General features: G+C 38.4%; 1 protein-coding gene across 1 annotated transcript in view; it reads left to right on the top strand.

Moving 5' to 3' along the window:
• Positions 1–26,045, top strand: part of ADCY1 (adenylate cyclase 1) — a 363,162-nt gene that overhangs the window by 258,922 nt on the left and 78,195 nt on the right. The window contains exon 8 of the mRNA XM_069095456.1: positions 11,572–11,727. Within this exon, the coding sequence (XP_068951557.1) occupies positions 11,572–11,727 (156 nt within the window). The remainder of the gene's footprint in view (positions 1–11,571; positions 11,728–26,045) is intronic.

The following is a 26,045-nucleotide window of genomic DNA, read 5'->3' as shown; positions in this document are numbered from 1 at the left end:
ATTGCCACCAACTAAGTGGCTCTTTAATCTCAGTCAACTCACTTAACCTCAGTAAACCTCCGTTTCTTCATCTGTAAAATGGTGATAATAATATTAGCTTAACGGTGGTTTATAAATCTTAAAGTGCTTGAGAAATATGTTAGTATTACAGCTTTGGCTTTAGGTCTCTTCCAGGTTATTAGAAGGCCTTGGAGAGAAGCATTTTACATCTTTGATTACATTGCAGCATAAATCATGGTACATTGACAAAAATACCTGTCTGATTTAGGCCACATAGTATCATACCTACCAGAGAAAATATAACCTTTCTATTTAAAGTCTAGTGAATGGCAAGTAACAGCATGCTCCAAAAGCCAAATGTTTACCTGGCTTATTAGACAGACCCTCTCTCCTAGGCAGCATTTGCCTGAATGACATGGTTGCCCTATTATATTGCAATAGGCAAATGCCTTTGCAGCCTATTTCAGATACCTTTGTAAAGGTACCCAAATCAATATCCATCTATTTTTCAGGAAAAGTTAAAGGAAGCTGAATAGACACTCATATATTTGTACTTTGAAACTAGTCCAATAATTAGATTTACTTCTTGACTTGTCATATGACTATGGAATGCAATATTAGCTTCTCCATGGTTGTGTCAGTTACTGATTTGTGGAAATGGTAAACATTTCTGCCCAATATGTCTAATTACCTGAGCAACCTGGTTTCCATCCTGAAGAATCTCTCGGACTGGCAGAAGAATTTCTTCATGAATTGTACTCCTATGGAGAGCCTTTACCAATAAGGTCACAGAGTAGTCAATATGTCACTTTTCAACTCACCACTGAATAACACAGACATTTCTGATGGTATTGAGCACCAATCAGAGTAATGTTTCATTCTATAGACTTAAAAACTACTGGAGGGCTGAAACCATGCCTTACATTTAATATAGGGGAATATCTTGGACTTACAAGATGATTGATAAATATTTACTGATGCTATATTTCCTATGGCAGAACACAGTTGTAGACTCATAGCACACTAAGAGCTGGAAAGGACCTTAGTTCCCTAATCCTAACTTTTAATGCTTACAAATATGGAAACTGAGACCCAGAGAAGAACAACATGCCCAAGTTTACACAAGCAGAATTCATTGCCAAATGTTACTTCAGTTGATTGCCATGGATAAAGGAAGAGAGCAGGGGTCATAAAAATCTAGAGAATTTATGTTTAATGTAAAACAAATTCTTCTCTTGCCTCAGTTGTTGGACACTTTTGGAAACTGTATTCATACAACTGAGTGAAGAATAATCTACTTAGTGCAATAGATGTAGCAGCTAAATAAACCAGAGTCCAAAAGTGTCCATTTTAATGACTGGGGAGTGGATATGTATGGAGGGAAAGGACTCGTGTTTTCTTCCCCGCTCTCCACTACTAAAATATGGTCATATATGAGAATGCCATTTTATCTTTTGCCTATCTCTTACATTTATCCTAAAATAGGAAGAATGAATGTAATGCTATGAAGCACAAAAGCCAGTGCAGAGATAACCAAACCTCTGTTAAAGTCACACACACTCCTTTTATGTTTCGGCAACGTGGAGGCTAAATTAGCCCTACCTTCTCCCAAAATGGAGTTCTGCACCCGAGTGTTTTTGTGTCTCAAAATGGAAAGCTAGCACATGTTACAAATGAACCACCTAATAATTATTCTGAAATTAGATGTCAAAATATTCTCCGGATTCTTGTTTTTGGGTTTTTTTTTTGTTTTGTTTTTTTTACTTAAACCATTAACACTATAGTTTCAAATGCTTTATGTGTTCATTATTTCAACATTTACTCATGGACACACAGAATTGTAGGCACAGTGCATGCTCATTGGCCCTTCTCCTTCCTCTCAGGGAATTCTCCACCCAGGTTTGCCATCATGACCAGCCCAAGTTCTCTGAATGCCATCTATGCATTTCCTCATTCTAAAAACCAGGATGGTATATGGTGAAGAGGCGACTTAAAGGAGACTTAAAGCCAAGAAATCCTATGTTTAAGTCTCACATCTGACACATACTGACTGTGGGATCCTAGACAAGTCCCTTATCTCTCAGTGTTCTTGGCAACTCTCTGACACTATAAACAGCAGGGAAGGTGCTGACATGGAGTGGAGTGGAAGAGGGAGTTTCCTTACCTGGGAGTTCTCTATACCAATAAAATCACTGATCCAGCCCTTATCCTCATGGAATGAAACTCTTATGGAACAGCCATCTTCCATACATAACCCAAAGATAAGAGATTAGATATTCATTTTACTCTTCCTTCTATAAAGTCACTGAGACAATTTTCCCAGCATGGCCTAATTATTGGTAAGAGCAAACATTTTTTTTTAAGGCATTTGAGGAGCCCCTTCCAGAAATTCTGAATTAAATTCACTCTACCATTCTAAACCCAAGCCTTCAAGTTTCCTAATTTTGCTGATGTGGAACTGTTCCACTTTTTTAAAGCAAAAGATTGGGGAAAAGGGAGTGTGACCTAATCTAATGTTCAGTCTTCTTCAGAAATAAGGACAATAAAATTCCCTCTCTGTTTGAGAAGAATGGAAAACAAATGATTCTCCCACAGAATTTTCAAATAGCCCTCTCTTAAGAGCTCATTTGCAGTGGGTTTTAAGACAAGTTTAATTTGGACTCTAATGACGATTCGGGAAGGGCCTGGTTACATTATTTCATCCTACTCAAGTCAATACACAGTTATTAAGCATCTAACATATGCTAAGCCCCAGAAAGAAAAGTTGAAACAGTCCCTGCCCTCAAAGAATTCATAGTCTAATGGAGGAGATGGTATGTAAAGGACTATTTACAAACAGGATATATACAGGATAAATTAGAGATAATCTCTGGGGGAAGGCATTAGCATTAGGGGGAATTAGGAAAAGGTCTTTTTAAAAGGTTTTGTTGTTTATACTTGTTTCTGTTCTTGAAGTGGACCTTGAAGTCAGGAAAGTGTTGCCATGATTTGAAAGTGAATTGGATTTAAGTGAGGGAGAGCTGTGCAAAATCACCAGCCTCACTTTCTCCTCCAGAGCCATCTGTATCTAGTGGCCAGATGTAGTTGAGGATGACTGGAGATGGCCTCCAGAAGGTGGGGCTTTAACTGAGGCTTGAAGGAAGCCATAAAAGCCAGGAGATTGAGCTGAGGAGGAAGAGCATTTGAAGCAAGAACAGCCAGTGAAATTGCTTGGAGTTGGGAGATAGTGTCTTTTATTTTAATGAGGAACAGAAAAGGGGTCTGTGTCACTGGATTGCAGAGTAGGAAGGAAGTGTAAGGAGAGGAGCAGACTAAAGGAAGATATGAAAAGACTGGAAAGGTAGGAAGGTGGCAGGTTGTAAAGGGCTTTAAAAGTTAAACAGAGGATTTTATATTTGATTCAGAAGGTAAACGAGAACCACTGGAGTGTTCATTCTATTGCTTTTTACCTTAACCCAAGGTTCATTTGGCAACAGTTCTTAGAAATATGGTACTAGTTATCAAAATTGGGTTGTGGTTATTGTGTTCTTGCAACTGGCAGAAATAAAAATGGATTTCCAACCTGCCACTAAGTGAAGGATATTAAGGAAACATCTCATGTACAATTTCTCTATTGAAAAAAGACATTGTCCTTTTTCTTCTCTGAGTATGTATGTGGACCTAGAAAATGAATAAAAGTAGCTTATGCCAATGAAAGGCATTCTGATTTTGCAATCACCATCAGATGTTCCACTAAGGAAGGCATTCCTAGAAAACTGAAGTGAAGACATGATGGCTACTTAATATTAGATGATAATTAAATATCCAACAGTGTTTATTCTATAGTGAGAAGGAAATGTACCATTGAAATTATTTTCTAAAATATTTTTATTAGTATATCAGCTCCTAGCAGATTGCCAGTATTTCTGGATTTAAGGGGATCACATCAGTGGGTATTTTTCCGATAGTAAGGCCTTTTCAAATGACTGCTTGTCTGATTCTAGCACGTAGCTGTATCTAGAGTTACAAGCTATTTATGATGTAAAGCTAAATGCTATCTGTGATTCAAACATAAATAATAGTATGGGCAAAATCTGTTAAAATCACCTAATATATACATATAGGGCAACTAGATGGTACAGTGAATAGAGTGCTAGGCCTGGAGTAAAAACGACTCATCTTCCTGAGTCTGGCCTCAGATGCTCACTAGCTGTGTGACCCTGGGCAAGTCACTTAACCCTCTTTGCCTTAGTTTTCTCATCTGTAAAATGAGCTGAAGAAAGAAATGGCAAACCACTCCAGTATCTTTGCCAAGAAAACCCCAAAAGGGGTCACAAAGAGTCAAATCTGACAGAAAAATGATTGAAGAACAACCAGAATGTGTGTGTATATGTATATATGTAGTCCTTACTCTGTGAGAAAAAAAAAACACCATTTCTTTATTAGAAAAAAGACTAGGGAGTCAGCATAAGAATTAAAAAGGGATCAAGAGAAAGAAAATTTGGGGATGATTTTTTAAATCTATATTGATATTCCGCATCAGCTCTGATCACCTAAAAACAAGAAAATAAACGATCTGTTTGAGACGTTACTTAAATCCTCAAATATACAGACACAATTGCATCCTAGCTTTAAATACATGTTTTATATATATATATATATATATATATATATATACACCTATATGCATATTTTAATTGAATCATAAATATAGTTCACTCTTATTTTACATTTTTATCCATAGGAAAGGCCATTCTTTATCAATGAATTATTAATAATATAAAATTGATGGTGAAGTCTAGTAGGTACTTTTTTGAAGACCCAACCAAAGCATTGTATAACAAAATTACATTTGTAAAACCAATCTGAGATTTAATAATAATAACTAGCACCTATATTACACTTTAAAATTGGCAAAACACTTTTACAAATATCTCATTCAGTCCTCAGAACAACTCTATAAGGTTGGTGCTATTATTATTCCCATATTACAAATGAGGAAACAGGCTAGCAGAGATTGTGACTTACCCAGGGTCACACAGGTAGTAAGAATCTAAAGCAAGATTTTAATTTGGGTCTTCCTGACCTGACTCCAAGTCTAGCACTCTATCCACTGTGCCACTTAATAAAGTGCACTGTGTAGAGGTGCAAGTTTTCATATTTTGCACCCAAGCAAAAATACCAGGAAGGACTTATCAAATCATTCCCAGGACCACGGATGAGGGAGATTGGTTTTTCTATCTTCTCCCCTAGAAGTTTATTTTCCTCTTCAGTGGCCTTGAATTAAAAGGATTCTTAGTCAAAACCTGATCTGTAGAACAACTGAGTTATTACCCCAATTCCCAGGCTTCTTAAGCTCTTTGGGACTAAGGGAACACAGAGCTGCTAGTCTAAACCCACTTACTATGACTGCCAAATGAAATGGAAATGTGAAATGTGAAAATAAACATTTCTTCACAAGCAAGGAACCCTGGGAGACAAAGGTTCCAGATCATGTAGAGTGTGTTTTGTTAATTTGTTGATTCTTAGGAGTGTGTGTATGCATACACACACGTATACATGTGTATATATGTATGTATGTCTATATATGTCTATATATGCATGATATCTGTCTAGGTGTATGTCTGTTTTGTTAATGATTCCCCAAGTTAATGTTGTATGCAAAACATTTTACATAATAACTTAAAGATTGTCTCTATCAAAAGGCAATTTCTTTGATTTGTGTTGTAATGAGATACTTAGTCTCCTAATATGTGTTTTAAATTGGTCCATTCAATATAGTTTTTGGGAATTAGAGCCTAGTTAAATTGAAAGCATCACTCATAGCTGAATGTTGCAAATTGAATGAGTTTTATACTAAGTTCCTGGAGCCAATCAGGAACTGTTGCCTTGGTGAGTTGGCCAAGGCCTGGGCTTTCCAGTGGGGCTCCATTTCATTTGGCAGTCATAGTAAGTGGGTTTAGACTAGCAGCCCTGTGTTCCCTTAGTCCCAAAGAGGTTAAGGAGCATAGGAATTGGGGTAGTATCTTAATTGTTCTACATCAGGTTTTGATGAAAAATCCTTTTCATTCAAGGCCACTGAAGAGGAACACAAACTACAGGGGAGAAGATAAAAAAACAACCTCCCTTGTAGATGGTCCTGGCAATGATTTGATGCTAAGTTGGATCCTTTAAGCTCTAGCACCACCACCTCCCCTCATCTCCCACTCTGCACCCCATGCATTATTGAAAGGGGAGACCTTAATGCATGGCATAGAAAGAGGAATTATACTTTTTTACTTGTTGACTTGTGGTCTATTGGTTATCAGGTATAATTAAGCTGAATGGCTAATAAAGGCCTCTGCTGCTCTAAAATGAAAATCTTATGGTTCTAAGGTAAACATATATTTTAAAAGTAAATAAAATCCACCAGTAACCAGAGGAAAAGGCAAGGTGGTATTCTAAAAGAAGACAAACCTTAGAATTAGGAGATATAGATGTGAATCCCATCTCTGGACTGTTCCATGATAGAGCTTTTATGAAGCACTTAAACCATGTGCCAACCACTGGGCGAAGTGCCGGAGATCCTAAAACAGTAAAACAAAACAAACTCTACTCTCCAGGCGCCTATATTCCGATAGAGGAAGTCAGGTAAAAAAAAAAGATGAAAAGGAGGTAGGGGAGAGAAAAAAAGTACCTATATGGAGGCTTGGCAGCTGGTGTGCAGGTACACAGCAGTCACCTGGAGGTGAAGGGAGCAGTATGGCTAGTGCTTGTCATGGTATGGCAGGTCTAGGCAGAGACTTACAAAGTAGTCTAGAGGCTTCTTTGTGGGTGATCCCCCGGGGAGCACAACAGCCTGGGGAAAAGGGAAGAGATTAGAGAGAGAGCTTCAAATGAAGCAACCTGGCAGGAAAGCTTGGACCAGCTACTTAACCTCTGGGGGCCTCAGTTTCCTTATCAGTAAAATTAAAGTGTTGGGTTGTGTATTTTGCTAAGTTGGGTATGGGGTGGGGTGGCAGTAAATCTTCCAGATCTCACACCTGTGATCCTAGTATCTCCTTATCTCATCCAAAATGGACCTTAGAGATGATGTGATCAACTTCCTCATTTATGTCAATGCTGATGGCAGACTATGGATTCTATCCTGTCTCTTGGTGAGGAAGGGGGCTTCTCTGGTATGCTTTTGTTGTTGAGTTGTGTTTCAGATGTTTCTGACTCTTTGTGACCCTTTTGGGGATTTTCTTGGCAAAGAGACTGGAGTGGTTTGCCTTTCCTTTTCTAGCTTATTTTACAGATAAGGAAACTGAGGCAAACAGGGTTAAGTGACTTGCCAGGATCTGAGTAAGTGTGTGAGGCCAGATTTGAACTCAGAAAGATTAGTCTTCCTGACTCCGCATCTGGCACTCTATCCATTATGTTACCTAGATTCCCCTCTCTGTTACAGTAGGTGACAGCCAGACATGTTCATAAAGTCTGATCTGTAATAATCTTGCCTGCTGATGGGGGCTGGCAACCAGCATGGGAGCCAGGGTCATCTCAATAATAAAAACAGACATGTGTATAGCACTTCAAAGTTTAAAAAAAGGCTTTGCTCATATTCATGCCTCATCACATCCCCGTAAAGGAGATACCAGAGGTATTATTATTCTCATTTTACTAGTGTTTCAGGCAGAACTGAAACCAAGATCTTTCTGATTCCCTGATCCTGTAGATATGTAAACAGAAACTGGAGAGCCAGGAGTAGCATGGAAGGGATTCTTGCATTGGATTGAGTTCTGAATCAGGTCTTCTTTAAAGTCCCCCCCAACTCTGAGTCTATACTTGTGATAGGGCTACACTGATCCATATCTATTTCTCCATTTACTAATCAATCAGTCCTTGAAAGGCTTTGTCTAGTAGCTTGCCCAGGGCCACCATTGTGCTCTTCAGACAGAAGCCAGAAGCAAGCTCAGTGGGTACAATTGATAAGGAGACTAGATCATATCTGATCCCACAGCTGTTACCATCATTTAGTCCTACAGTGGTATATTCTGGATGGGATTAGTGTAGCCACTAAGTCCAGTTGAAACAAATATCTATTACCATTCCCTTCCCTCCCACCACAGGAGGGAGACCCAAGACAAAAGCTTTAGTATCATTTGAGCAGAATCTCCCACTCTCCCTTTTTACTCACTCAATCTTTTGACATCCAATAAAGTTCTACACCCTTCACTCTCCCTAGCCTATACTCTCCAAATGCTCTATTAACATTCCATTCTCTCTTTCCCAAGGCTGATCCTGACATCTATCACCAGATCCCCAAAACAACAATCTGCCTGTTCCCTGGCACTCCTAAACAACCCTACATACTTCCTTCCCCCAATTGTCCCCTTCTCCAGCTGATAAGAGAGGAGCAAAAGATGGGCAGGGATCTTTCCAATGCTGTAAATGCACCTTCATGACTCTCCTCCTTCTAATATTGAGCATTCTAATCATCTTATAGGCTAAAAAGGCACTCATTTTTCCTCCCTTTGGTGGCAAGGGAAGCATGAAGTTGTCCTTGTTGAAATGGAAACTTGACTTTTCCATCATTTTTCAATGCTCATTATGCAGAAATCGATTGATTTCTGATAGAAATTCTCCAGGCCCAGGGTTTCAAGCTTGACATGGGTAGTCTATTTGGCTATAGGATCCCCACCCCAGGCAAATTGCTTAAGTTGATGGTATCTTTTTGTTTTCCCCAGAAGCATATAAAACATCATGAAGAGTTAGATGTGACTGAAAACAACTTAACAACAAGAACCCCACGGAGGCGTTCAGTTGAAATAGTATTGGGATTAGGGTTCTTTTCTGATCATTGTGAAGTAAATGCTCTATAATCCTTTAAGCCCTATGGAAATATGAGACATTATTCATTTCTGTACTTATTAATACTATAGACACCTTGTGTTGCGGAATGACATGAATAAAAATAATGTATGTGAATAATAATTAAAATATAGCAAAAGCGTACTTAATAAATATCCTAGAAAGAACACTGCAGTGTAACAAAATCTATATTAGGAATCCTTCTCTCCAGTGGGCAGAGGTGCTTGATTTCATTGGTACAACAGAATCCCAAGTGAGGAAATTTCTCCTACTTGTTCAGGCCAGCACCTTCTCACCTTAAAGTGCCTATAGCACTGAAGGACTAAGTGACTTACCCAGGGTCATACAACCAGCATGGAGCAGAGGTCGATGTTGAGCTCAAGTCCTCCTGCCTTCAAGGCCAGTTTTCTGTGTGCCACGCTGCTTCTAAGTGAATGCTCATCCCTTCTGAGCTCATTCTATCAAGCGCTTCTAGTGATTGAAGCCCCAGAGAGTAGCTGACTACTGTATCCTGAGAGTTCTAATGGTAATTCTGGGAGATTGGAATGTTCTAATAATATCAAACATGGGCCACATATAGCATGTCTCCAGAATCAGTTAAATATTTGACATGAATTTGCTTTTACAAAGGGACATTTACTGAGCAAGTATAACAAGGACTGGAGTTAAAAAAAACACCTCCCCAAATTGAAAGGCTCACTTATCCATGGGCTTAAAATTTGAAGCACAAAGTTATCAAACCCCAAATGTAGAGAGCACATGGTTAAAGGGGTACCTCTTGGCCACATGAGTCCTTTTCTTCTCTCACAGGGTCCCCACCTAGTTAGTTTCAGAATGAGGCACTGAATGACAGAGAAGTTAATCCACTGATCAGCTGGGATGGTTCCTTCAAGAATGCAGTGTCTGAGCTGATGGACCATTCACTCCACTGTGGTCTGGGTCAAGCAGATTTCTTGGCTGCTGCTCAAGGTCCTCATTGGATTCAGTTGCTGTGACTACTGGCTGACCCTGCTACCAGCTCCGTTTGCTGGGTATCTGATGTCTCTTCCAGGTTTTCAAAGCTCACAAAGTAGTAATCTAATTGATTTCATCTCTGAGTCACCTATGGTCAGGAAAGAATAACCACAGGAGACAAAAGAAAGAGGCACCATTTATATTCATGGATGCATGGTGGCTGGCTGGAGGAGGGATTTCCCCATCCAGCAACTCACATTCGTTCTTGCTTTTCTTGCTTCCAAGCAAGAAAGACATCATTCACTCAAACATTTTGTGTTCACTTGATTCTGCCTCAGCCTGTTAAGGCAGTGCCACAGTCTCTGAAGCCAGTTAGAAAATTCTTCATCAACAACACAGCACATTTCCTCAGTCATTCATGACTGACGAAGGTTCATCAAGTGCCCATGTATTAGATTGGAAGTTAGGGAAATTGCTCACACTTTAAGGATGAGGCCATCATTGGCCATTTCTTCATTACACCTGCATATCCCTCCATATTTTTTTTTGTTCTTGTTCTCTCCTCTACCCTCTCTCACACTCTAGTTGATGGTCACTCAGTCAACAAGCATTTATTAATCACTTACTATTTGCCTTACACTGTGTAAAGTGCTGAGATTACAAAGAAAGTAAAAAATAAAGCAAAAAAAAAATAATAATACCAGTCTTAAGACTGAACCTAGGAATAAATAATTTCTGACCTGGACCTGTTTTTTCCCCTTATTTATTCATTCCACTTCTATAACCATTCAGACAGGGAACAGTTTCATTATTGAGTTATGTTATTGGTTTTTTCATTTCAATGTTTCAACTCGATTCGACAAACATTTTTGAAGAATGTACCATTAACACTGTGAGATTTTGGGAGTATGGAGTGATACAATGTATGGATTAGGATATGATAATAGCCCATCATCTTCATGGAGAGTCAAGTCTGATATAGGGATAAGACTCATACTGGACACAGAAAACAATAGCATACCATGTATTATCCATGATAGATGTGTTAGAGACATAGGAAGCAAAATGTTTGGGTTACAGTTGGAAGCATTTATGTGAATACATTTCATTGTGATACCTTAATTAGCATTTGTGGTTTAGCTTTCTTATCTAGAGGGGTATAGATTTCTCTATAGATCTATATTTTTTATCCTTTTAAAGGTATTTATAGAAACCAACAATCAGGTACAAAGAGATTTTTAGGAGTGGAGGATAGCAATCCATTTAAGGGCACACAGCTGAATTGTTATCTTCTTACCTCTCTATTTTCCCAGCTATCACTAGAGGTCTATTCCCAGAAACTACAGAGGGAAGGAAATATCCCTTGTCAGTTATTTCTTGAAACGTACCCTTTAACAGACACCTTGCAACCGTTTAGTCGCCTCCTCTCCATTCCCTGCCTATCTACTTGAGAACAATTTGAGCTTCACTCTGACTTTTACATAAACCTAAACCATGTTTTCCTCTGTCCCAGTCCTCTCACATGTCGATTTTATATTCTTTACCACTTGTAGTATTATTTTTGTTAGCATTTAATAATATGTTTCTCTGGTATCCTCCTTTGTTATCTGACATTCTAGAAGGAATGTATCCATATGGCTTGTATATTATTTTTGCTTCTGATAATAAGGGTTCTGACAAAGAAGTGTCTTAGAATCCATTTTTATTCATGGAGAGATTAATGTATTAGCTATCTACATTTCATCAGTGTTGATTTTTATGGCTTATTTTAATGTTTCTTTTCTTTTTACCTCTTGTTTGTTTGCACAGATATTTCCTGGACTTATTCTCTCAGATATAAAACCAGCCAAAAGGATGAAGTTCAAAACAGTCTGTTACTTGTTGGTCCAGCTAATGCACTGTCGGAAGATGTTTAAAGCAGAAATCCCATTCTCCAATGTCATGACCTGCGAGGATGATGACAAGGTAGTAAAGAGATTTCCAGTAATCTGTCCGTAGGTTACCCATTTCTCCTTCAGATAGTGATAAATAGATTAAAAAGAAAAGAGAGAACTCCTTTCTAGTCCATGACTCTGAATAACATTGTGGTCAAATATATTTATCTAAATTTAAAAGAAAAAATAACTTCAGGAAAGGGGATTCAGAAAATTCCTTTTAATGGTATCTTAAAACCTTTACAAATTTTTCCCTAACTTGCAATTAAGAAGTTCTTCTTTTTTTACCCTTAAATCTGAATTGCAATCTAAAATGTGAAGTCTTTTGTTGCAATGATATGGTTCCTCTATGTATTTTTCATGAATGTGGATTCAGTGTAGAGATATTAAGAGGATAATCATTATATTATTTGGCTTGAGCCCACATCTCACTTTGAATCTGGGACCCTCTAATGTCAAATGTGGGTCTAGATATCCAGCTTACTACTATTAACAGATCAACTGGGAAACATACATGAAAATAGTGAAATATTTAATTGGGATAGAACCATAAAGAAATAGATATAAGGAAAATTTCTTAGCTTTTATTTCAAATTAATTCAACCTCTTATTGATTCTTCCCAGAGAAGCCAAGAAAAAGCAGTTTCTCTATACCTTGAGAATCAAGTTGTAAAAGCTTACTTTGGCTCTAGGCTACCTCTGGGTAGCTAGAAGGCATGATTTTGTTGTCCCTGGGGCAGGATACTTCAGTGAAAGATTGAGACTGTGCTTAACATTGTCTTCCCACTTGGCTCATCTCAGCATGCCTGATCTTCTAACCGGTTTTTTTTCCCTGTGGTTCCCAGTCATACTGTCTCCATGTAGATGCATCATCAATGCATGGGGCATGGGGGGAGGGGACTTTTACTGATAAGCTGATCAGAACAAAAAACCCTCCTTGATTTCTTCTGTATTGAGGAGTGGGATGGGGTTAGGAGTGCAGAATCTCTCTTCTGGTCAGGTATAATTTTTTTTCCTATACTAGAAAGGGAGTAAACTCCTTCTAAGAGAAGGGGATATAACCATCTAGGCCACCCTTCTGAGAGCTGCCAGTTTATTATAATTATTATACTATCTGAAGAAAAAACAGAATGACAACAATAAATGTTATTAATCATCATACATTATCTGTTTTGAGTAATATCATAAAGTCTTTAAACTTGTCTCTTTAAGTAAATTCATTTCTCTTATGCTTTCTTCACAGGGAGTTATTTTCCAATTTTTAAATAATTGTTCTTCTTTAATTTTTCTGTAGGTTATTCTTCAAATAATAGAATCCCAAATTGTACAGAATATTACATTTAAAGGAAGATGACCAGGGTGAAAATCCTGCCTCTATGACCACAGACAAATCATGTAACTAGCTGTGTGAGCCTGGGCAAGTCACTTAACCCTGTTTACCTTGGTTTCCTCATTTATAAAATGAGCTGGAAAAGAAAATGGCAAACCACTCCTGTACCTTTGCCAAGAAAACCCCAACTGGGGTTACTAAGAGTTGGATGTGATTGAAGCAATTGAACAACAGCAATAAAGTTTACTTGTATGTCTAATTTTTTTTCAGCTCTAAATACTATGGTACTATATACTATACATAAAGGTCCTCTTTAGGTGATGAACTCTAGAAAGACAGATTGAAAGATCAGTGGACTTTTTTTTTGAGGGCAATTTGGGTTAAGTGACTTGCCCAAGGTCACGCAGCTAGTAAGTGTGTCAAGTGTCTGAGGACAGATTTGAACTCAGGTCCTCCTGATTCCAGGGCCAGTGCTCTATTCACTGCACCACCTTAATTCAGAAGAATTGGATCTGAGTCCTGACTGTAATTTGCAATCTAGCACCTTGACCAGAATCTCTTTGGGCCTTTGTTTCTTCATCACAAAATGAGGGAGATGAAGGTGGACTACATTATATTTAAAGCCCCTTCTAGCTATCACAATTTTAAGATTGTTGAGGTCTCTGTAAACTTGTGTATTGGCAGGATTAATCTTCAGATATCTAAAATAAAAATCAAGAGGTCAGAGAGAGAGAGAGAGAGAGAGAGAGAGAGAGAGAGAGAGAGAGAGAGTGTAGGAGGGTGTGAAGGGTCAGGGAACAGAGGAGGATCATTTGAAAGGAGTAGAAACTATTTTTCTCCCAGTGATGGTAAGTATATCTTATATTCTTCTCTCCACCAGAGTGGCAGGAAAAGGCAACTGGTGGGAATCTACTGGACTGTATTGTGTTAGATTAGGTTGTCCTGGATAGGGGAGAATAGACTGAACTGTTTAATCAGAGGCAAGGTAACATTTGTAATCTCTCCTTCCCAAACCCCACTCAGATACCTCTACCCCAGTCTCCCCAAAAGCCCCAATACCATAATTCAACCATTGGCTACCTATGGTGTTATACTTGCAAGAAAAGCAGACACAGAAATTGTTTTCATATCAGTCTATAGCACTGAAGAGAATGTATAAGAGAAAGAGTATTGATCTTGGATCATTGATCTGCTTTCATGCCTTATCTCTCTAGCTATGTGTCATGGAGCAAGTCTCAAATTCATCTGAACCTCATTCTCCCTACTGCCAAGATACAAGTACTACCTACCATTCAGGACTGTTATGAGGAAAACTCTTTTTAAACCTTAGAGTGCTAAAAAAAAAAAGGTGAAATGATTATTAGTGTTGTTAATAATAATGAATCCAGCATAATATAAATACTGGACAATATTAAATAGGAATTTTATTCTTTCCTCCATAATCTATTTCTTTCTTCTCCCCTTTTCCCAAGGACCTGCACAGAAAATATTTGGTTAAATTTAATTTTCACTTACCCATCTGCAAGTCCTTATCCTTAGAGATCCCATGGCTTTGGAAATAAGAGCTCCAAGCAAAAAACCTGTATTATCTAAGGTTCTACAACCTTTCCCTGGTGTGCTTTCTGCTGAAATGTCTTCAGAATTATTCCCCACTTCCCACTAAAGCCTCTTGTTCACTAGCTGGCTTCCATTATCTTTATTCTGGCTATTAAAGAAATTGACATTAGAATGGGAATGATATTGGTTTAACTATCCTTGCAGTATTGTATTCAGAAAGAAAAGACCCTTAACTGGAATAAATCCCAGGATGACAGAATGTGTAAGGGACATAATTTTGAGCCATCTTTTATATCCCTGGGCTATTTAATTTCCTAGTCTAGTTTGCCAGAATAAAGGACTTAGAATTAATATTACTTAGAATGATATAAAGACAGCATGGTATGATGGATAGATAGCTGATTTCAAAGCCAAGAAAACACAGGTTCAAGTCATGTCTCTAGACACATCCTGGCTATATGAGTGGGAGTAAATCAATTAATGTCTAGTTAACTCTATAAGTCTATAATTTGCAAGAGATGTTAACCTGCATTGGTAGAAAGAGTTCTCTCACCTGGGAGTTCATTATATCAATGAAATAATAGATTTATCCCTATCAAAATAGGATATAATAACATGTCATCCACTGGACCTTCCTCATATTTGCCAAAAGCTCTCAACCTAAGAGGAAAATTGAATAATCACTGTTAATGAATGAGAATTATATTCAAAATAAGTAAAGCAATAATAATAAAATTATTTATATAGCACTTAATATATATATAAGGTTTATTTATAAAGCAAAATTTTATTTATAAAGCAAAACTTGCAAAGCACTTTATATAGATTTTGTCATTGGATCTTTACAACAACAATGTGAGTTAGGTTCCATTATTATTTCCGTTTTTACAGATGAGGAAGCTGAGGCCGAGAGATGTTCAGTGATCCTAGGGGATGCCACTAATATGTGGGTAACATTTGAACTCTGATCTTCCTGATGCCAAGTTCAACTGTTTATCCTCTATGCCACCTGGTGGATCTCCTATACTTAAATAGGGACAAAATCAGAATACAGTGAGATGAAATATTATCTCTAGGTCTGTAAGATACATTCTAATCCATGGATATTCCTTCTTGTTCTTACACTTATTTATAATGTAATCCCCATTTAACTCTCAGATCTTTTTTTTTTCTGTTCTCTCTACACTAAGGCAGTCCTGCCCTGTTTAATATTACTTTTAACATTTTCTCCCTCCTATGCTAGGTCTTGTCACAGAAGATGACAGGAAGACACAAAACACTTTAGTCTTTACACATTCTTTTCTACTTTTGTACATGTACAGTATTTCAATCCTTACAATGTGTTCTTGAATCTTTTGTGGGATCGTATGGAAGCCTAATTACCATTTGTCTTATGAATTTCAAGCAATTGACTGGCAAATCAACTTTTGAAACAAAATCCATTCCTATTTAGGGAGTGTTTATATTAACATTCAGTAGTCTGCCAGCCTCTTATCAAACATTTAATTACTACTTTCTATGTTCAAGATATGGTGCTAAGTGCTAATAATATTGAGATAACATTTAGAAGGACATAGTGCTTCCCACCAAGTAGCTTTTGATCTACAGAGGGAATATGTTATACACGCATATATATATATATAGACATATATCTGTGTGTATTATCTAGATATACATACATACATATATATGTAAAGCACATATATATATATATATGTATGTATCCACACATAGTGCTAGGTAGACTGTACATTATAAGGGCAAAAGAGACCCCCAAAGCATTCTTACAAAAGTTGTTTCATGGACATTAACCTAACCAGAAATTTAGGTATGAAATTATGGCTGAAAGAGTCCAAGATGCTGTCACTTCATTTTCTATGCCAGTAGATGGGGTTGTTACGTCACCTGATGCTTGACTTCTGAGCCACGGAAGTCTATTTGGGAGCTGCCATTACAGAGATCTCTACCTCTGATAGTAGAATAGAGAGATTTTGAAAAGTGTAAAAGGAAATGGCTCAATTTGTCAGTGTTGGGATGTGACCAGTTACCAGAAATAGTAATAGTCATTTGACTTTTCATCTTATAGGGTTTAGCAGTTTTCAAAGCAAATTCTCATCAAGAATTTTATCTTAGAATGTAGTTTAATATTCATATTTTGTTTTTCTTATTCTCTTCACTAAACTTTGTGACTCTCCTAGCACCTACCACACAGAGTGCTATATGTAATAGGCGCTTAAAAATATTTGTCGAATTTTTAATTCTACTTACCCATCTGGAAGCCCTTATGCTCAGGGATTCCATGGCTTTGGAAATAAGAGCTCCAAGCAACAATCTCTCCATTGGATTTGATGTTCCTTGTGTCTCAAGAACGTGGTCAGTAAGATCATCAGTCCAATATAATTTGCTATACTAGCATGTGGACCCAAGTTGGAATAGGAAAAGATTTATAGGATGCTGGAAGTATCCATAACTGAAGCTAACTCCTCGTACTGTCTGAAGGTTGAAAGGTCATCTCATTTAACATATGCTTGAAGGAGAATTTGCTCTCCAATATTCCCCTGCAAATGAGCATCCATCCTTTATTTTAATATGTCCAGTGAGGGGACTCTCACTAACTCCCAGGGCAACCCATTCAAATTTTGAACAATTCTAATTATTTTTCTTTTATGGAAATGAACTTTGTTCCTCTATAATTTTCAATGGATCTCTGGAGACACACACAAAAAAGTACACTGATAATAATTGCCAGCATTTATATGGAGCTTTAAGGTTTACAAAACACTTTCCATATGTTAACTCATTTGAATCATTACAATAACCCTGTAAAATAGGCAGTATTATCCACCCCCATTTTCTAGATGAGGAAACTGAGCAGAAAATGATTGAATGCCTCACCCAGGGATATACAGCTAATATATATTTGAGGTAGGATTCAAACTTAGGTCACCAAGTCCCAGGCTTTATCCATGCCACCACCTAGTGACTTGCCTCTTTCTGACTTACATGTGATGACGGACCCTCAGTCTTTGGAAGAAAGACTGCTCTCTAAACCCTTCCTTCTCCAAGCTAAACATTCTTACTTCTCTCAATCATTTCTTATATGGCATGGTTTTGTGTTTTTGACCCTTTTTTGAATAAACTTTAAATTGCCAATGTCTTTCTTTAAATAAGACCCCCCCCCAAACTAGACCTAATACCAGATATTGGGAATTCTGTACATTGTGCTATCCATTACAAACTCCCCTGGGGCTATAACCCCCCCTTGATCTGGATACTATGATCTTTTGGTGCAATGTGACCTGAAATTGCAAAAGCTAGTACTTATATTACACTATTAGCTTTTCAAATCTTGTATTCAAATGAGATTCTTGGATCTTTTCACCTGAATAGCTGTGAATATACAGTTTCTTTATGCTGCCATAGCAGGTGGTTGAGCTCATCTTCTTGTGATAAAACTCATTTCCCACAGTCCCTGTCCCAAACTGGCCTATGCCTTCCAATAAAGCTATGGGAATCCTCACGATCATCACAAGCTAAGATACTGTGCACTGGTACTTTAAAATAATGTGGCAGCAGCCAGTGAGGGGTGGGGTGATGGGCAGGGACAAAGATGGTCTGCATCACTGCAAAGGTCTTAAAAAAGGTGCTTACTCTTGGGGAAACATAGGAAATATCTTGATTTAGAGTTGGAATGGACCTATGAAATCTTCTAATCCCACCCTTTCATCTTGAAACTAAGGTCAGAGAAATTGTGTCCATAGTCAGTAATATATCAGAGAACGGGACCTAGGTTCAACTCATCAGATCATGGATTTAGAACTCAACAGAACCTTAAAAGCCATGAAATCTAACCCTTCTTAATTTACAGATGAGAAAACTGGGGAACAGAGAGGTCAAGGGAATTGTTCTGGGTCATACAGCTAGTAAGCAATTTGAACCAGGTTTTCTTTCTTCCAAGTTCTGCTACAGCCTTCAATATTCATGAGAAAGCCAACTAATTCAGCCAACTCCTTTATTAGTTTCCCTAAGGTGAATCTGCCAAGATGCCTTCTATTTTTAGGGCTTCTGGTTTCTTTGATACTGAGAATGTTACTATCAATGCAGTTTAGTTTCTCTAAGAGTGTCAATTTGGTCGTTGTACAAAGATGATACGTTGAGGGCCAACAGTTAAATTAATGTTTATTAGGCAGCCTAAGAACTATATGATGTCCTTGCCACCCTCTGCTCCTATATCCCCACTAACAGTATTACTGAAATACAAGGGTACTTAGATTTGAGGGCCATTGTGTCAAAGGGAATGGGAAATTGCAAAATGGAAAATTCAGGAATGTTTGATTGTGTAGCAGGGAAAAAAATATAGGAGCAAATTCAGGAAGTCACAAGGAGCTGGAAAGAAAGGAGAGGAGGTGGGTGCATAAGCAGAACTTGTGGCTTGCTTGATGACCTGGGGTCCAGTGCCTACATTTAACCTTATTCTGTTTATAATGGACCAAGTTTATTAAAATGCTCTGAGCTGTATCTAGACTGTTACAAGCTACAGCAGAAAAAAGATAAATAAGAAGTGTGCTGTAGTGAAAAGAGCCTTAGATTTGGAGTCAGAAGAATTGGATTTGAATCCTAGTGATAAAATTCACTAGCTAAATAACTCTGGTCAGTTTTCTATTCTGAATCAGTTTCCTCATCTCTAAAATGAAGTTAATAATATTTGTACAATCTGCTTCACAGGGCCATTGTCAGGATTAAGAAAGAAAAAGCTTATAAAATAATATGTAAACTTTTGAGCAGTATGGAGATAAGAGCTTTTTAAAAATATTGTTTCTACCTCTGTTCCCTTGGAAAAGGCTCTTACGGACCTCAGATTTGATTAGAGGGTCAAGGTTATGACCACCCCTGTGCATATCAGACTTAGCAATCAGATGTGGATAATGGAGTCAGGGAGGCCGATGAACTAGAAAGCCAGGATGTTTGAGGGGACATCAACATTGAATCAATCATTAGTCAACAAGCATTTGAAGTTCCCACACTTGATAGTAAGGACTTGTGTGCAAAGGAAAACTATGAGTCAGGTACTGAATTCATTGAGAAAGGAAGGTGAGGGTCTTGAAGGTTGACAGATGACAATGGCAAGATAGGAAAAGCTTCTTAACCTGGGATCCATATAAACTCAAATGAGAAAAAAAATTCAGCTTTATTCTCAATAATTTCTATCTGAAATTTACAATTTCCTTGAATTATGATTTTAAAAAATTGTTATTCTAAAAAAGATTCTATAGTCTTCAACAGAGTATTAAAGGGATCTCTCTCTCTCTCTCTCTCTCTCTCTCTCTCTCTCTCTCTGTCACACACACACACACACACACACACACACACATTCACATGTTAAAAACCAAACTTTTGGGATAGAGTGATGGATGGATTGAATGCCAAAGGAAAAAGGGTTGCTCAATTATAGAGGCAGGAAGTGGCAATGAAGAGCAAGAAGTCTTTCACTCTCATTGCTGATCTATTGTTCCAAATATTACCAGCCTAAGAATGGAAGAAAAAGTGCTTCTATCCCTTGAAACAGTGTTCAGAAAGACAATGTTTTCTACAGGCAACCAGGTTTCCATTAGTGCAAGGACATGGGAGATAGTATCAGAGAACAGGGTCAAAGGCTAAAGAAAGTTTGTTAACACAAGGATAGGATCCAGGGGGAGGAGAATGCAGCAGAAAGGTTACCAAAACGGGAGGGCAGAATTGGATGGAGATTCAAGGGCAGCAGGGCTAAAGTAGATTGACGAAAAAACAGACACCAAGAGCAAAGAAGGAGGAATCACAGGGATTAGGAAAGGAGGAGGTTTACATTTGTTAGGCATAGGATGATAAAGCATAATTCAAGTGGTGCTATGATGGTCACAGAGTTCTATAGACCATGTCACAACCCCCTCTCCCATCAATAAATCTCAGAGATCCCCATAACTTATAATATCAAATATAAAAAATTCTCTGATGTTCAAAGCCCTTCATAACTTAGGTTCGCTGCCCCCCACCTGTTCCAATCTTCTTACATTTTATATTACCCTCATCCCCTTATTCTTTGATCCAGTGACACTGTCCCCCTTGCTATTTTTCAAATGACCTTCTGCCTCTCAACTCTGGACATTTCATTGGTTATCTGCCATTCCTGTCTCCTTCCCCATCTCTTCCTCCTGCTTTCCCTGGCTTCCTTGAAGTCCTAGATAAAATCTCACCTTCCACAGGATGTCTTTCTTAATGTAGTACCTTCCCTCAGTTGTTTATTTCCTATTTCTCTTGTATAGTAGCTTGTTTGTACATAGTGGTCTGCATTTTGTCTCCCCTACTAGATTATAACATCCTTGAGGGCAGAGGTGGTCCATTGTCTTTCTTTGTATCCCCAGCAATTAGCCTAGCACACAGCAGACACTTAATAAATGCCTACTGACTGACTGACTAATGGTGAATTTGTTCTCTCAAATGCCTGGGAAAAAGAAAGATCCATCTGAGCATCAGTAAAAATACCTGATTATTGAATTTTCCTGAATGGTGGAAGCCTGTTCTCAGCCCCCCAGTGACTGGTAGTTCTGAGGTCTCTTGAAGGTCCTTTAATATTTCTGGCTCCAATAGACCTGAGACTTCTGGTCGTTCTTAGACCCCATTTCACAAGTCCTTTTAGTGTTTCTGGCTCCCAGAGACTTTGAAACTAAAATGTCAGTCACAGAAAGAACCTGCCCTATTGCCAGAAATCCACAGATTTAAATCTTTACCACCCCTGAATTTCATAACAAACACATTTTTTTCAGTGTCAACTGTCACCAAGGTTATAACCTATTCCTTGGGTTGGATAATGAATACATCCAGCACAAATAGATATGGAAATGATTGATCTTATCGAACTCATTGTGCAATTAGATTATGAGCTCTGTGACTTGCTGCTAGGGAAAAATCATGGAAATGAATGTTCACCCCTAGAGCTTTTTTCCTGCCTTATTACCATTCTCATTTCCTTTCCCTTTCTATAGATTGCTTTTAAGCTTTTTACAGTTTCTTGTCTTTGGAGAAAGGTCTGGCTTGACAGATGGAAGGCAGCCTGTTTTAAATAGGTGGTTTACCGGCAGACACAAAACAAGTGAATACTTAACACTTCAACTTTAGAATGTGGCACACAGGGACATATGTACATTTAGAATGAAAGAGAAAGGGGAAACCCTAATGAAATGCTTAACTATGAAGCTAGTTTTATTTCTCTCTCTTTCTTTGAATTTCTGTGCACATGGCCTATTGCTCTATACAATCAGAGACTGCTTTGATAGATAGTATTCTAAAGAGTAGGGAGAGCAGCAGCAGAGGAATGTAGGAAAGCCAGAGGGATCTAATTATTCTATCTCCACTTCCAGAAGCCAGAGGCTATTAGGTGATTGTAATAAATCTACTCTGAAAATGGAGGTACTTCAGATACCAAAGGTCTCAGATATGAAGGTGGTAATAATAACATATGTACTACCTAGCTCACAGAAGAATTATGAGGAAAGTGGGCCCTAACGTTCAGTAGAAATGGAAGCCATTATTTAGGAAAGAAGCACCCACTAATTTTCTAGCCCAAGAACTAGAACTTTACATAACTCTCCAGTATCAAGGATGGTAGCAACAAAGCGAGGCTAGTGCCTGGACCCAGAGCCTAAGACTCCTATAATCAGAAACTTCCCTCTTTCTACTTCTTTTTCCTCATATGGTAAGTCCCTCAGATTCAAGGTATTCTATGTGTCTAAATCAGGGATATGCTGAAGCCAGCTTATACTTGCTTGGGAAAGCCAGTTGTAAAGTATTCAGTGAAATTTTCAACAGCATTTAATTAGCATAAATGAGATTTCATAGGAAGACATAGGAAACACATAGGAAATCTCATTAATTAATTAAATTAAATTAAACTCATTAATATGGAAAATAGTCCCCAATAGCTAATGAAAGCTTCTTTTCCATATGAAATTGTCACGGCTAAAATTTATGCTAATTAAATAAAATGTTGTTGAAAATGTCATGAAATTTCTTGAAAATATACATAGTTAATGAGATTTCCTATATATCCAGACTTTAGGGACAACCTGTATAACTCCTAAAACAATTGCTCAGATCTCTTGTTGATGTGCTTGCCTTTAGTGGTCATCCAGGAGTTTTAATTAGCTCCAAGTTAAAGCATTTCGTGAAAGAGCATAATAAGATAGTAACAATAACCCATTTCCCCAGTAAAACTGGGGCACACTCTCCCACATACATACACTCAAGAGAAAATGTACCCAGGGACATCTGTGAACAGAGAGCATATGTAGGGGGTACCTGGAGTGAGGTGCACTGCAGGGATCCAATAGTTTAGAGCTGTGGACATCTTCTAATGCTGGTACCCCATATTTCCACTAGGCCTGCTCTCTGCTGGTCTCCTACTCTCCTCTGGATACTGTTCCATGGGCTGGTTTTTGGCCAGTCAGCTTCTTTTGGGAAACTGTTTAGCTGAACACTTCTAGTTGGGGTGTTTAGTTCCTTCCGCGCACTGCTCTGGTGAGCACCCTTTATTTCTTTGCTGGGTGCTTTATTGATCCAAGGTTCACCTTGTAGTTTCTGACAGATGCTACTTGACTGAATTTTGCTCACTTGGATTCCCTGCCTCCAGCTTCTGGATCCACTGAAATTCTTTGCTATGTCTTCCTTGAGTAGAGTAGATGCTACCCTTTAACTTAAAGCCACTGACTTATTTTTTTTATTTTATTTTTTTAATAAATGGCAGAAACCCTTGACTGGGACTAAGAAAAGTCTCCCCTCATGTTCCCCTTTTTGTTTCCTAACAGTTATGGCTACCAAACCTTGCATCTCCTCAGCAGGAGATTCTCAACCATAGGCACCATGTTCATTAAAGTAAATAGCCTGATCTTCCCAGTAAGCTAAAGCCCACTATTCAATCTTTTCTTTGGACTCAACTTCCTGGTCCCTGAGCTTAGGGTCTCCATTAGTAATAACATTACTCTCACTCATGGTGTTGCGGTTTAAACCCAGGGATGCCAAAAACTGTTGAGGTGGGGGCTCTGCCCATCCAAAAACTGTTGGAGTTTTGTGATGTGTTATGGTGGAACCATCTCAAAGAATTCCTAGTCAGACCACCTCTAATCCAGGTATAGGCATTCATTGAGATTGATGCCTGTCATGAAGCAGGCTAAATTCCAAGAAGAACCAGCAATTTCAGAGAAGGCAAGATGAATTTTTATAGGGTAAAGATGTAATTATATAACAGAAATCATAAATATTAAAAAGGCAGGAGGGGCTTGTTAAGGGATTAGGTAATGGAGGAGGGGTCCCATTTATGGTTTGGTGATTAAACATTCTGGTTATGCTGCCCTCCAATTGGCTAGCTGTTGTGCTCTTATCTAGTCAAGATAGATAGGTATTGTGGTCCCATCTTGGATTAGATGGATGATGTGATTGTGATTGAATACAAGAACACACCTGTTTCTGTGGGAATGGGTCTGGGGCAGTGACCAGGTAGAAGCAGTAGCTGGGTTCCCATCACATGGACACACCTGCTGTTTCTGTGGGAGGTAAGAGTTCAGGGACATATCTGTTGTTCCAGTGAGCAGTGAGGCATAATATGAAGAAGTTAGGACATTGGCAGGGGTGCTATGTAGGTACAGTGGGGCCAGGCCTATCATGAAGTTAGAATATTGGGCTGGCGGCAGCTTTATTAGGATTCCCCCAATGGTAAATATTCCACACGCCTCCCAATATCAATCTTTCAAAGCTAGGCTATAAAAATGCCTAGCTCTTCCCAAACATTTCTGAGGGTTAGAGTTCCCTAGTTTTCAAATACTAAGCCTCTTTTGTTCTACCGTATAGCTAAGTGGGTAAGGAAAGGCAAATATAATACTAAGTCTAGGGGACAAGGTCATTATTTCCTCCACTTGCTTAGCCCCAGCTGTCACCTTTTTGTAAGTAAAAAACAGCCAGCAAAAAGGGCTTGGAATGACTTTGAGACATGGTTACACTTACATACAAAAGTTGATGTGGAAATGACAGCTGAGTTTTCTCACCTATTGCTACCTTCCAGCATCCCAGTGGCTGCCTTGATTGTCCCTAAGAGTCAAGTTTTCAACTCAGCCCCAAATTCTCTGTTTGACTACAGCCAAGACTTTGTGGGTACATCTACATATCTACATCTATATTTATATCATCTATATCTGTATCTACATGATCTGTATCTATATATAATTGTTATTTAGAGTCAGGTAAATATTTAGGTAGCAGGAGTTTTGCCAGATAGTTAGTTTTGCCCAGATTTATTCATTAGAGATGCTTAGTGTTTAGTTAAGAGAAAACAAACAAACAAGCAAGCATGGGAGGAAGAACAAGAAGAATCTTCTGCTGTGGGAAAAGTAAAACAACAAAACAAAAATAGGAACAAAAACCAAAACTCCAAATAGGAACAATCCTTTTCTGTAGAATGTAAGGGACCCTTGAGATAGCAACTTATCTTCATTATTTCAGATTCCAAATATTTATTAAATGGTCACTTTCTGCTAGGAACTAGGAATAGTGGGGTAAAAACACAAACAATAAGGCAACAAGTATTTATGAAGTGTGGATTGTGTTTCTGGCACTGGGTGAGCATAGGAGATACAAAGGCCCTCAAGTAGCTTACCTTCAAATGGAGGGAAATAACACACAAAGGGAAGCTGTGATAAAGGTGGGAGGTGGGGCTAGGTAAAGTATCAATGTCCAGAAAGTCAGAAGCAGAAGCAGGAAAGGAATGAAGGTTGGCTGGCATGGTCCCCTTCCCAAAATGGAGACCCTAGGAGGGACTAACCAATGGAAGAAGAGGGCCAGCATGATAGAGAAATATTCCAGAATGAGAAGGCCCTAGGTAAGGATGAATGTTCCAGAGTGAGGAGGTCCCAGGTACTAAGGGAAATTCAACAGAGAGGTGGCAGCTGATGCATGATGTTGAGGAAGCCAAGTGATACAGTAAATAGAGCACTGGGCTCTGGAGTCAGGAAGACCTGAGTTCAAATCTGGCCTCAGATACTAGCTTTGTGAGCCTATGTATGCCACTTAACCTCAGTTTGCTTCAGTATCTTTATCTGTCAAATGGGGATGATGATAGCACCTACCTGCAAGGGTTGTTGTGAGATAAATGAAATAATAATTGTAATGTGTTTAGCACATTACTGACATGTAATAAGTACTACATAAATATAGTTGTTAGTATTGTTGCTGTTGTTATTTTTATTATGGTGCTTATCACAGAGCCTGACACATAGTAAGAGAGAGAGTTTTAACTGGAGAATAAATATATTTGTAGCTTGTGGTAAAAAGGTAGAAGAGAAGGGAAAGGGAGAGCAGAGGAGGAGATAAGAAGAAGGAGGAGGAGGAAGAGTGAGAAGAAGAAGAAGAAGAAGAAGAAGAAGAAGAAGAAGAAGAAGAAG

The sequence above is a fragment of the Petaurus breviceps genome, unplaced genomic scaffold, assembly GCF_028583685.1.
Source record: "Petaurus breviceps papuanus isolate PSGF00001 unplaced genomic scaffold, PetGlider_PUasm1.0 227, whole genome shotgun sequence".
Lineage (NCBI taxonomy): Eukaryota > Metazoa > Chordata > Mammalia > Diprotodontia > Petauridae > Petaurus > Petaurus breviceps.
The sequence above is the reverse complement of the archived record's forward strand: the minus strand, read 5'-3'. Positions and strand labels throughout refer to the sequence as shown.